General features: G+C 42.0%; 1 protein-coding gene across 1 annotated transcript in view; it reads right to left on the bottom strand.

Annotated features, from left to right (window-relative positions):
- Positions 1 to 2,951: 2,951 nt before the first annotated feature.
- IL21R (interleukin 21 receptor) overlaps positions 2,952 to 14,354 on the bottom strand; it is a 48,439-nt gene continuing 37,036 nt past the window's right edge. The window contains exon 9 of the mRNA XM_007499483.3: positions 2,952 to 6,523. Within this exon, the coding sequence (XP_007499545.2) occupies positions 5,651 to 6,523 (873 nt within the window). The 3' untranslated portion in view covers positions 2,952 to 5,650. The remainder of the gene's footprint in view (positions 6,524 to 14,354) is intronic.

The following is a 14,354-nucleotide window of genomic DNA, read 5'->3' as shown; positions in this document are numbered from 1 at the left end:
TCCCCATTCCCACGTCCTATCTTCTCCAGCCTAAACATCCCCAGTTCTTTCGATTGAGGCAGTGTAAAGTACTAAGCAGAGTACTAGATTTGGATTCCAGAGACCTGGGCTTGAATCCATGCTCCAAAACTATCTGGGCAACTCGGCTAATTATCGGATCCATCAACAAGCCTCTTATATGCCAGGCCCTGAGCTAAGCACCTGGAGCACATTCATTTATTCAAGAAACATTCAGTTCCTGCTGTGTGCCAGGCACTAGGCTAAGCACTAGCAAAAGCCTCTGCCCTCAAGGGGCTTACAGTCTGAGGAGGAGACAGCGTCTAGCCACATCATTCTAGGAGAGATACATAAAAAGCGGGTCTGGTGGAACTCTAGAAGTTTCCGCTGTAGCAGCTGGGGCTCCTGGAAAAGCCTCGTGCATAATGGAGAACTGGGAAGCCAGGGATCATCTGGAGCTGATGTGGAGAGGCGAGAGGGATGCAAGCACAGAGGAAAGTCGATGCAAAGCAGACACAAGATGCAGCTTCATTCTTGAGGAACAGCAAGAGGGCTAGGATGGTGGGGAAGGGAGGGAGAGCACAAAGACAGAAAGGAAGGGGCCATGGGGAAGAGCTTTAGAGCCAAACAGGAGAATTGTTATTTGATCCTGGAGTTTACCGAGTAGGGGAGAGGCATGGGCAGACCTGTGTTTTAGGAATATCACACCCTCAGCCAAGCAGAGGATGGATTAGAGCAGTGAAGGAAACTAATTGGGAGCTATTGTGGTATTTATATTGTCTAGGCCAAAGGTGGGGCAGCTAGGTGGCTCAGTGAATAGAGTACTGAATCTGGAGTCAGGAAAATTCATCTTCCTCAGTTCAAATCTGCCTGGGGCAAGTCATTTAAACCAGTTTGCCTCGGTTTCCTCATCTGTAAAATGAGTTAGAGAAAGAAATAGCAAGCCATTCTGGTATCTTTGCCAAGAATACTTCAAACGGGATCATAAAGATTTGGACACACCTGAAAAATGACAAGGCTAATAGTGATAAAGATCTGAGCTGTGTAAGTGGAGATAAATGCAAGAAATGGTATGTTGGGGAAAGTTCTAAAGAATGAAGGCAATCTCCTAAAACCAAACTGCCCCCTCACATTTGCAAGGTCTTAATAGGAACTGCAGAAACATCAATAGATGGTTTTAAAATCTCTACTGTCCAACTTGTCACCTTGTTGGCTTCTGCTCTCTCCATCCTGGAGGAACTAGACAACTCCCAGGATTGACTTGCACCAGAATCCTCCCTAATGCACTTACCTTATCAAACGTCTAAACGTACCAGCTAATGGCCAGAGCAAAAAACAATTAGCAGATTTGCAGCTGCTTTTGCCTTTATGGTGCTCTTCAAACAGTCAACAAACATTTATTAAGCATTTACCATGTTCCCCGGGGCTGTGCCAAACTGAAAACATAAAGAGAAGGAGAAAGATAGTCTTGGCCCTTCTAATGGTAGAAGACAACACGTAAAGAGAGCTGAACAAGTGGAGAGGGGACCCTGTGCTGGGGGAGGTCCAAGGTAGAAAAGGAACTGTGGAACCGAGTCGGCAGTCATCTCCTTCAAATGGAAGAACTGACCAGTCAGAAGATGAGGCATCAGGATGGAAAGTACTTCCAGTGTGAGAAGTGACTCATCTCGGGCTGGAATGGACTTAATCCCAATAAATCCCAATAAAAAGGGATTTCTCTGTCAGTCCTACGGAGATGAGTAAGCAAGACAGCTTGGAGAAGGAGGAACGCTTGCAAGTTCAGTTTTTCAGTTGAATTAACATGCTCCGCCCTCATGAAATCCACCTTTGCCTATTAGTGAACAAAACTCTATTTGGGTTTTCATTAGCCTGTCAAAATTTCATCCCAGAAATGGTCTAGCCAACTCTTTTGTGAGCTGCCACACTTGACAAGGCTTACAAACAGAAGCCTGAGTTCACTCACTGCCTGATGTCAGTAGTGGGGAAAACTGTGTTCATACTATTACCATAACATTGTATTCAGTGGAAATGTTTAACCTTCCTGTTTACATGTTTGTTACACGTTTACTATTTTAACAGACGTTCTGCGAGTATTCTTCAGAACAGGTGTTATCTGGCTTCATCATGGCTACAAAGGTAGAGCACAACTGGAGGGATTCACCTGAGGGATTTTGACTGAACCCACTGCAAATGTTTTCATGTGAATGGGGCCCTGGGCCCTGCCTGCCAATCATTTACTTTTCCCTAATTCCCTATGGAAGTTGTAGGACCGAGGACCTCCCCGTTCTCACCTCTCCAAATGAAGCAGTCGAGCTAGACAACTTCTAAGCTCTAGATCTCTGTCCCTTTGATGATTACTACGTTAGGGTTTTAATTCTTTATGGACTATTGCAATAAGTTCCTAATAGGTCTTTTTCATCCAGTCTCCCCACTCTCTAACCCATCTTCAGTACATTTTTGCCAAAGTGACGGTTCTAATTCATAGTTTTGACTACATTACTCCCCTAGTCCAGGAGATTTCTATAAAATGCAAACTTGTATTTGTTTTGGCATTTAAAGCCCTTCAGGAACTGGCTATAAACTAGCTTTTTTTCTGAAAGTTAATTTTCCTCTTCATGATAAACTTAATCATCAACAAAGGAGCATTTCAATATAAAAGGATACAAAGCAAAATTATAAAACCAAGAACATTTGTTACAATTTGTTTTTCAGAGTGTATATTAAATTTTACAAAGTAGTTACAAAATTGCTGTTTGTATCCTCTTGCAAGGGCAGCTTGATGGTGCTTTGGATAGAGCTTCAGACCTGTCACTTAACCCTGTTTGCCTCAGTTTCCTCATCTGTAAAATGAGCTGGAGAAAGAAATAGCAAGCCATTCCAGTATCTTTGCCAAGAATACCTCAATTGGGATCATAAAGAGTCAGACACTACTGAAAAACAACTGAACAACAATGCCCTTTTAAATTTTTTTCTTTTATTTAAAACATTGTTTTTGACTGCTCTAACAATACCCCCAATTCACACTTCTCCCACCCCACACACACACAAACCCTCCCTTCTAACAAATAAGCATAATCATGCAAAACCAACACATTGGCCAAATCTGAAAATGTATATTTCATCCAGTGTGTCCAGTCTATCACTTCTCAGCCAAGAAATAGAAGGTAGACTTCCTTCTCCATCTTCAGCAGTCATGACTGGTCATTGCTTTGGTTAAAGTTTTAAAGTCTTTTAAAGTGGTTTTCCATTCTGTTGTTGTATTCATTGTGTAAATTGATGATTCTATTCGTTCCACACTGCATCAGGGTCTATACAGTTTTCTTCCCAAGAAAGCTTCTCTGAGTCTCCTTTCTTATACTGCAATATTATTCCATAACATTCATGTACCAGTTTATTCAGCTGTTACCCAATTGATAGGCACTTAACCCTGATAAGACATCTCCAATTCTTAGTCTAATTTGTCTTTCCAGGCTTATGATACGTTATTCCCCATCAAGCCCTGTTTTCCAGCCATGCTGACCTACTTGCTTTTCTTCATAGAGGATATCTCATTGTCCACCTCCTTGCATCTTTCACATGGTTTCTTTTCCCCCATGCCTAGAATGTTTTCCCTCCTCATCTATGTTTTTTAGAACCCCTAGCTCCTTCAAAGCTCAGCTTACTTATCTTTGAGAGGTCTTTCCAGAGTCTCCAATTTAATGGCTCTCTGCCCCCAATCATGGGGGTTTTATTTTGTGTACATTTTTGGTGAACCTGTCATATGCCACCCCTACTACCTCCCCCAGTAGAATGTAAGCTCTTCCAGGGCGAGGACTGTCTCTTCTGTATTGGTACCTAGTAAGCACTTAATAAATGTCTGTTGATTTACAAGCTGATTGGTTGATTAAACATGCTGTTAAAAAGCAAAAGCTTCATTCAATCCCTTCTTATCTACATGGTACCAGTCATCTGATTCTTTTTTCCAATCTGACTTGTGGTTTGGGCATTATATTCCTTGTCTGCCTAAGATTGTGTCCCCCACAAATTATTGCTTAATAACATTTGAGATAGCAGAGGGGATGGGCATCTCCCAAAGTGCCCTGCTCCATTTTCTTGCCATTTGAAGGTGATATTAGCAACAATAACTCACATTGATTTAGTATCATAAAGCTTACAAAGCACTCCTATTTCAAACTATTTGGAGATAAGAGAGCCCCCCACCAAAGAAAACTTGGAAAGAAGAAAAAAACACCAATAGCAGATATTTTGAATCATTCTGGGATGTGGGAGAACTTGGAAAGTGAAAGAGGCAATACCATTGGTCTCCTTTAAAGGAGCAGACAGGTTCCTACAAACAGAAAACCCCAGGGAGAAGCAGAGAAGCATGAGTATCTTTCTCTTCACTCAGTTCCTCTTAGTTTCTGAGAAGCTATCCCCCTGAAGAGGGAGATCTAAGAGTCAAAAGCCACTCCATTACATTCCAGTGTGATACCCTTGTTTTGCCTCCTATAACCCCTTCCTCTTTAGGGTAGTCTGACATCCAAAATGTCTAGTGTAAGAAGTCATGAGTTTGAGAAAGCCAGCCATCACGTAGAATAGCCATTCCCTGATATGAGGCAATATTTCCACATAAATGTGAGGGTCTGTGTGATACATTGGAACAGGTACTATGTTTGGGAAGGAACCAGAAGTGATCTCTTCCCTCCTTCATTTGGAGCTAGAAAACTTGGGGTTCAAATCCCATCTCTGCTCTCAGTGGTGTGATGCGAGTCAAATAACTACCTCTTGACCTCAAATTCTTCATCTAGAGAAGGAGGGAGCTGAACTTAAAATCTCTGCCAACTCCAGACCTATAACCTTCCCATGGAGATTTCATGAGATCTACTTGGCTTTTGAGAAGTGGGGCTGAAAGAGGCTCTTAGTCATGGGATTGTATATTTAAAGCTGAAAAGGATCTTAGATTACCTAATTCAATTCCCTTGGGCTAGAGAACTAAATCCTGTCAAAGTAAATGGCTTGCTTAAAGTCACCTAGCTAGGTAGTGGAGGGACTATGTTCAGAGCCTAAATCCTTTGTTTTTCACTCTAAACCTGCTTCTCCAAATATAAGTGTCCTTTATGGGGGGGGGGTAAGATGAGAGAGGAGGTTGGCAAAGGGGAGAGAAAAAGAAGAAGAAAGAGAAAACCAGGAGGGGAAGGAGGAAAGAATAAGACCAGAGCCCCATAAACTACCACTCTTCCTACAGAGAGATTAGATTGTGAGCTTCTTGAGGACAGGAACTATTTACCCTGTTTTTGCATCTCCAGCACTTAGCACAATGCCTGGCACAGTTGGTTCTTAATAAATGATCATTAACTGATTGACCATAAGAGCCTGGAGCTATAGCTATAGGAATAAAATGTGAAAACGTATTTAGCAAACACACTCTGGCATTTGGCACATCCCAGTTCTTTGGCTGCTTTATGATGTGGTTCTAGTTGCACTCCTGCCCAAGCCTGTGTCTCCAACTTGAGTTGTAAGCACCAATGTGGAGAGAAGTCAATCTTGGACCCTTCAGTATCAAGTGTCTACAGCCCTTTAGCTTGGTGGAGGAGAGGTTGCCCACTGCATAGTCACTTTATGTAATCACAGGCTTCCCCGTCCCCCTCTCAACACTCTCCTAACACCTTGGGATCTAAGGGGGCACTGAAAGAGAAGGCAGATTGCCACCTGGGGAAGAAGGAGGAAAAATCACCCACTGTTTGATGTAACTTCTTGGGGTGTCATCCTCAACAAGATTGGTGCCTAAGGTTGAGGTGCCTTCCCTTTCCACTGGACTCCCACCCATGAAGTCACTCTCTAAGGGACTGTCACAGTCAGAGCCAGCAAAGCCACTGTCAAAGGTGTCCATATCCAAGCTGACCAGTGGATGGCCAAAGGCCTCTTTCTCTGAGCTGCAGGAGAAGAGTGCATAAGGTCCTTGGCTGAAGGGAGCACCTTCCCCTTCCTGTGAGGGAAGGGAAATAGGGCTCACTGGATCCCAAGCCTCTGAAGGGTGCAAGCAAAGGGCTTCCAAAATACTGCCAATGGGGGTTTCTGGCCAGACTGGGATCCTCCCAGGGCTCTCCATGGAGACATGACCAGAGGATATGATTCTATCATCTCTCCCTAAGGGCAGGTCACCAGAGCCCTGCCCAACAAGTTGGTCACCATCAAGGTTTATCTTGGGGTAATTATCTCCATCACAGTCACCACCTCTATCCTGTGCTAGGTGACTGCAGTCACAGCACAGCTGACCAGACTCCTTGTCACCAACCACCATCACTGTGTCAAGGGACACATGGCCATAGGACTTGTCATTCCTCTCACCAAATCCTAAAGCAAAGGGTCCAACTTCTGTCTGGGAGGGTCCAGGGGGGAGGATTCCACAGTAGCCTATCTTGGGTTGCCCATGAGCATCAATCAACTCAATTTCTTTGGTGAGACAACTTTCATATACTTCTGGGTGCATTGGTCTCCAGTAAAACAAATCCATGGTGCTTGTGACGTAGGACGTTCCTACCCAGCTCTGCAAAGGAGAGACAGAAATAGACAATGTCATCATCTGAGGCCATGGGGATCATGACCAAATCCACATTACCATTGCTTCTGAAAAGGAGACTTCAACAAACTCCCTGGTGACTCCACTTGCCATTCCTATGACTTCCCAGATGAAACCAACCGTCACTATCTACCAATCCCTTATTTGTGTTGTCTCCTTCTGTTTGAAAAATATTTGTAAACTAAGGACTGTCTTACTTTGATCTTTCTATCCCTAGCATTTAGCACAGTGCTTGAATACACAGGACTTGGCCAATGCTTTTCACTCCTTCATTCAAACACTGAAGTAACTAGAAAACTAAGGGACTTGCTCTCGGGTAGCCATTGACTAGAAAAAGAGTTGTTGGGGTTTTTCAAACAAAAAGTGAACGTTCCGCCAAAGCCCCAGACATCATGCAAGATTCAATCAACCCTCCCAGGCATTAGCCCTTACTGCTGGCCACAGCATCTAGTTACTGAATCACAGAATATCCAAACTGAAAGGAATCTTAGAACATGGAATTTAAGACCTGGAAGGGCCTTTAGAACAGAGTTTTAGAGCTAAGAGAACCTTAGAGGTCATCTTGTCCCATCTCCTAATTTCATAAATGAGAAAACTGAAGCCTCAAGATGTAAGGTGTTTTGTTCAAGGTTAAAGCAGCTAGCAAGTGACAAAAATAGGGAGAAAATGCACAGGTCTTGAGTTAGTAGAGGGCAACTTCACAAATCTTTTTCAACAACAATCCTTAGACAACCCGTTGCCCCAGCCCAGCTCCTAAATGCCAAATGCAATGGCCTTTTCTCACTCCTCCTTTGGACTTTTCTGCAGCTTTCAGCAGAATAAACGACTTCTTACTTCTAGGTGATGCCTGGTCTCTGGGGTTTTGTGTCTCGGTTCTTTCCTGGTTTTTCTCCTACATGTCTGAGGACTTCTTGATCCTACTCATGCTCCGCACCTTTTGTATGGTTATATCCCAGGGTTCTGATTTGTGTTCTCTTTTCTCCTTTCTCTATACTCTTTCTTGGTAATTCCATTGACTCCTATGGAATAAAATATAATTTCTCTGCAGATGCCTAATAAATCTGCATACCTAGACCTTTTCATCTCTCTTCCAAACTGTAATCCTGAATCACCAACTCCTTGCTGGACATCTTCACCTGAAGATCTTGAAGACACTTCAAATTCTACATAGCCAAGGCAAAAGTCGTTGTCTGTCTCTTCCCACTCTTTTCCCTAACTTGCCCATTTCTGTCAAGTGCATCTACCACCCATCATTTCTAAATCAGATTCAAAAGTCATCTCAGTCCTCACCCTTCATGTCCAATCAGTTACCAAGTCCTCCTGATCCTCCTTTCACATCATCTTATATCCGTCTCCTTCCCTCCATATGAACTAAAATGTACAGGCAAAGAATTAAAGATTATCTGAGATAGAAGAAGATAACAAGAGTCTCTACTGAATTCTAAGTATTGCATCACCAGTCACCTGTAGGACATTGCAGACTGAATGCCCAAGGGGATTTTCACTTATCACTTAATACCGAAAACAAAGTGCATCACTCTTTTGCCCAAACTCAGCTCTCTTCTTAACTTCCCTATTTCTGTTGAGAGCACAGCCATCACAACCCTCTCAGTGATTAGCCTTGGAGTTTATTCTTGGCTCTTGACTCTCCCTCACTACCACATTCAGTAAGTTGTCAAATCATCAATTCTACCTTCCCATCATCTCTTGGGTCTGTCCCCTTCTCTCAGTTCATTTCACAACAAGTCTAGTTCAGGAGCATATCACGATCAGAGCTGTGTACAGGGTTTGGTCCTATATTATTATTGCAACAGTCAGTCTCCTAATTGGTCTCTCTGCCTCAACTCTCCCTTTTCCAATCCATTTTCTACTCAACTGCCAAATAGATACTCCTAAATATCTCTGACCACATCAGTCCCCTGCTCAATAAGCCCTAGTGGCTCTCTATCGCCTCTACAATAAAACAGAAATGTCTTTCTATGACATTTAAAGTCCCTGACAATTTACCTTGATTTTTTAAAGTTGCAATATTCTGGCTCCTATTTCCTAATATTTTATCCTTCTTTTACGTCCTTTCCCAAAAAGTCAAGGCAGCTCTTCATTTCCCAACAAAGAGGGCCCCAGGACCCACCTTAAATGAAGGCACTGGGTTCCACTACATGGAATCCCAAGAAAACCAGCACTTATGTGGCACTGGCAATAAGAGCATTGGACTTCGAGTCAGGAAGTTGCTCAAATATTTCAGGCATATCTGATTCTTCATGAGCCCATTTGAGGTTTTCTTGGCAAAGGTACCAGAGTAGCTTGCCATTTCCTTCTCCAGCTTATTTTACAGATAAGAAAACAGAGACAAAAAGAGTTAAGTAACTTGCCCAAAGTCACAGAACTAATAAGCTTTAAGGTAAAATTTGAACTCAGGTCTTCCTAACTCCAGGCCTGGTGTTCTAGACAATGTACCAGCCACCTCGATGTCCCAGAGTCAGGAAGACCTAAATTCAAATCTTGCCTCAAATACTTACTAGCTGTATGACCCTGAGCATGTCATCCACACTATCTCAGCCTATTTCCTCATCTGTGAGATAGGAATAATTTTAGGACCAACCTCATCAGGATCAAATGAGAATGTGTACAGGAGAGCTCCTTTTAAGCCTTAGAATGCTACATAAATGTTCTTGTTGTTATTATTAAATGAGAACAGGTAAAAAAAAATCTCTCTAATGGCCTTTGGACATATTCTGATTTACACCTGGCATAATTGTCTAGCTGTCTTTCTTCCTTCCTTCCTTTCTTCCCTCCTTTCCATCCTTCCTTTCTTCCCTCCTTTCTATCTTAGAATCAATACTGCACATTAGTTCCATGGCAGAAGAGCAGTAAAGTCTAGTCAATAGGGGTTAAGTGACTTGCTCAGGATCACACAGCTGGGAAGTGTCTGAGGCCAGCTTTGAACCCAGAACCTCCCATTTCTAAGCCTGACTCTCAATCCACTGAGCCACCTAGCTTCCCCCTGCCATTATTCCTACTAAAAAATAAGAACAATAATGCAGATATGCACTGTGCTGTCCTTATAACAGAATTGGGAGGTCAATAACAAAGATTTTTGTCCTAAATTCAGCAGAGACATGATTTCATAGGATTTCAAAGGACAAACTTGCTTGTATTGTACGTAGCAGAGCCAACGCTCAAACCTGGATTTCCTGATTCTGTGGCCAAGCTCTTCAGTCTAAACTGGGCAGATTAGGGGTCAAACTTCTGTCAGTCATTGTCATAGCTCCTCCCTATGCTTCTGAGATCTTGGGTTTAGTTTATAAATAACTGGCTAGAAAACTATCTGAAATAAACAGACTTTCCAGTCAAGACGGCAAAGTGATAGGTTGTAGGGAGCCAGATTCCTCACATTCCCTCCAAAGACACCGGCATGCAAAGAGAAGAAAGAGTTCAAGAAGCACAAAAAAATCTTTTAATTGTATATAAAAATTAGCAGAGCAGAATGCTGCTGTAATTTTAAATGAATATGATTTTAAATTGAATCTGCTAAAGCACCAGAAACAACACAGATGGAAAAAAAGAAAAAGAAAAGAAATAACTCAAGCTATCTAGAGAGGCATCGTCAAGTGGCAAGTTGCTGATTGAAAAGAAATTAGGCAAGAATTAACTCTTGGGGAAAAAAAACATTTTTTAAATTAAATAAAACAAAAGAATTAACTCTCAAAAGAAAGTTAGACAAGATCAAATAAAAGAAGAGCTTGAGGAAAGTATAAAATTCTAGAAGGAAATCAATCTAAAAATTTAATTCTGAGGGGGAAAAGATTATGAAAAAATAATGAAAACAGTAACTAAGGAAGAGAAAAATAACCGAAAACCTTTGGGAATCTATAGGATCATCTCCAATTTATTTACTCCAGTGTTAAACAGAATAACAATTATCATAGAAAGGAAATCAGACTGAAAATCATTGAATTTTCTCAAGACATCCCATAAAATTGAGAAAATGAAAAAATTAGATACTCTTCCAGCAAATCACCAAAGATAACCCCAGAACTACCAAAAATATGTTGTGATATAGAAGTAGAAAGGCTCCTCAGGACCCTGATAAGAACCTAAGATTCAACTCTACTAGACATACATGACTTAAGTTCCAACATTAGAATGGTGAAGAAAAATGCTTCAAGTGACTAGAAGAAAAACAAAAATTACCTACCAAGGGCCACAAATCAGTGCCAGAGCAGACACATCAACAAGGACAATTGGAAAAATTGCAAAATAGCACATATAGAATTAATAAGCATGGACCAATGGCTCAGAATTAAATATCTAGCAAAAACCAGAACTCCACTTTAAGGAAAGAGTTTTTGAAAAATAATTTGTAAAATTTTGTAAAATAATTAACTTTTGAAAAGTTTGCCAAAGGAACTAACTTCCACTTTAAGGAAATCTTTCAAAAATAGTCTAGTATCAAATTTTTTAAAAAATTAATACTTAAAACAGTTGTACTTTTTAAATCAAGATAAACAAGTTGCTAATGAAGTGTATACCTTGAGAGTACATTTGTAGAAGCTAAATCACCAAATGTTTCAGAAAAACAGATAAATAGGGAAATCCCATAAAGAGGGTGGGGAGGTGATGAGCAAAAGATGAAGTTCCTTTCTTTGATGGGAAAGTCCAAATTAAAGATATGTACTTAATTTAGAGTGTTTTTGTTCGCTTTGGGTTAAGGCCATAAATAATAAGAATGAGAAAATGTGCATTTCCCTTCTTATAAAAGGAAAAGCCGAAACTCACATTTATAAAGCCAAGTAAAAATAGACTAAACTTTCCAATTAAAAAACTAGAAGAAAATCAAAAGATCCAAGAGCGTAAATACAGAATTGGAGAGGACCTTAGAAGGCATGGAGTCCAACCCCTCATTTTACGGATTGAAGAGACAATATATTTGTTCCAAATATGGAAGGGACAAATGTTTCTATCAATCAATCGACTGGCCTTGGGAGCTTAATCTGGAGTCCTACACAAAATTCTAGAATGTATTATCAAAGGAATAGTTTGAGAGGAAAGCAATGCTTGCTAAAGAATCAGAATGGCTTCATTGAGGACATGCCACCAGGACCCAACCTCCTATCCCTTTTCTGAAAGATGGATCTGGTAGACTGAGGGATTTTGTTTTTTAAACAAAATTTGAACCCAGGACCTCCCATGTCTAGGCTTGGCTCACTGAGCTACCCACTGAGGGATTATTAAAGGAATAGGATACCTAGATTTCCACAAAGCTTTTTAATAAAGCCTCTCTTGCTCTTCTTGTGGACAAAATGGAGCAGTGTGGGTTAGATAATAGTATAATTAAGCATACTAGGAACTGGTTCAAACCTATGTTTCTCAAAAAACTCTTACTTTCTGTCCTAGTAATAACTCCAAGACAGAAAGGGGACAATTACGCCAACAGGATTATGTGACTTGCCCAGGGTCCCATAGCTGATGCTCTCTCCATTGTGCCACATCGATGTCCTCCCAAATCTACATTTTTATCAATGATTGGATGAAGGCAGGACCAGCGTGCTTTTTCAATTTATAAATAACACAAAATTCAGAGGGAGGGAAAATATCATATGCTAGACAATAATCAAATAATTCAGTGATTTTGACAGATATGGGTAATAGCCTGAATTTAATCACATGAAAATTTTCCCCAAAAAATATAAAGTCCTATACTTGGGATCAAAAAAAAAAAATCAATTTTGAGGGGGCAGCTGGGTAGCTCAGCGGATTGAGAGCCAGGCCTAGAGATGGGAGGTCTTGGGTTCAAATTTGACCTCAGACACTTCCTAGTTGTGTGATCCTGGGCAAGTCATTTGACCCCCGTTGCGGAGCCCTTACTGCCTTGGAACCAGTACTTAGTATCAATTCTAAGAGGGAAGCGAAGGGTTTAAAAAAATTGAGCAAGTATGAGATAGGAATGCATAGCTGGACCGCGGCTCAGCCGGAAAAGATTTGGGAATCCCAGTGAGATTGCACGCTCAATGAGTCAGTAGCACAATTCGGCAGACAAAAAAAAAAAAAATCAGACTGCATTAAGAGAAAGAGAGGCTAGATTGGGGAAGCTGAGAATGCCTTTCTTTGCCAGTCTGAAATCCTGCATTCAGTTCTAGTCACCGCACCTTAGCAGAGGACTGAAAATCACGTCATATGAGAATTGATTGCCCACAGTCACGCGGTAATGTAGAAAAGGCCAGCGGGGGAGAAAGAGAGCTAGATGGGGAAGTGAGAATGGCATAAAGCTTAATGCAAAGTTTACAATTTTCCAAACCCTGCCAGAAGCCTCTCCTGGTTTGGGTGTTAGCATTTGGGTGGGGGCGAACTCCTGCGCATGCTCCTTCCCTACCTGCCTGGCGGGATCGAGGAGCGAGCTCGGCTACAATGCTTTGGGAGCCACTGAGGAAGGGCTGAAATTGGGCAAATCAGACATCATCCTCTGTAGATGGCGGACAAACTAGTATTCTGTATTTGATGTCCTTTCCCTAGCTAGTGGAGCGGGACTTGCGCTGAGTCGTCTCGAATAACTCCGCTCCCTTTGGATAGCCATCTCCCATGATGCCTCTCTCCCTATCAGATCCCTCAAATCTTGGGGCAGGTGGTTTCCCAGCCGTGCCCTCCCTCCAATAGCCGTTTCCCACAAAGAGGGACTCAGCGAGTGGCAGGCTCCTTTTGCAGAATGGGGATAATCAACTTCCCCAGTGATTTTAGAGCCTATGAGAGAGCAAGCTCAGGGCAGGGGACTCTTGCATCACTGGGACTCCAGCCTCGGCCAGCCTGTGCCGACTGGTGGTCCTATGGCCACGATGGGGAAGAGGAGGGAGAGCAGGAGCCAATGACTTTCATTCCCTTTTCCAGGAGGGAAATGGTGGCATTTGAAAGCAGCTTATAGATTGTCTTGGCTAAGCCCTTCCATTGTACAGATGAGAAAAACTGAGGCCATACCACCCTTGGAAACCACCTGGTTTCACCCCTTTCATACACACTTCTTACTGTTGCACCAGGGGCTGCTCAGACTGGGAGCAGAAAACCTGTAGGAAACGGATAGGAAAACTTGATAAAAAAAAACCTTCCTGAACCTCCTCCATCAGGTCCAGGAGTGAATGTCAGAATGAGAGAGGGGACACTGACTATCCATCCTCAAACATCCGCCCACCTTCCCAGGCATTGCTTGCCACACTGCCACCTTCAGCTCATGTGATTAACCTTAACTCTCGGAGGGAAATAGTGAACTTCCCATCAGCACAAGTGTTCAGCCAGAGGCCAGAGGACCATTGTTGTTTGCCAGCCATGATGCACTGGGCAAGTCACTTCTCTGAGGCTCAGTTTACCCATCTGTGAAATGGAGGATACTGGCCTCATCTAGACCACAGGGTTTTTAATTTGTGACTCCAGTTAAATATTAGTCATGAAAGCACCCAGAACTCAAGGGATTATTGTTATTATTATTATTATAACAACAGCTCACACTTCTATAGGGATTCAAGGTTTGTAAAAAGCTGTCTGTATTCATTACAACCCTGTGAGGGAGCTGGCACAAATATTACTATCCCCATTTTGGAGATGAGAAAACTGAGGCTCAGAACTGTCTGTAAAGACAGGTTGAGATGCTACTGTCTATGCTATGAGCAAAGCACTGTACTGGATGCTAAAAATTAGAATGGGTCACTTTCAGGGGGCACTTTTAAGGTTTACAAAAGACTTAATGCAATGTCGCATAGTTAGTGAAGGTCAAAGTAAGAATTTAGACCCATGTCTCCATCCAGGAAGTCTA

This window comes from Monodelphis domestica, chromosome 7, assembly GCF_027887165.1.
Source record: "Monodelphis domestica isolate mMonDom1 chromosome 7, mMonDom1.pri, whole genome shotgun sequence".
Classification (NCBI taxonomy): Eukaryota; Metazoa; Chordata; class Mammalia; order Didelphimorphia; family Didelphidae; genus Monodelphis; species Monodelphis domestica.
The sequence above is the reverse complement of the archived record's forward strand: the minus strand, read 5'-3'. Positions and strand labels throughout refer to the sequence as shown.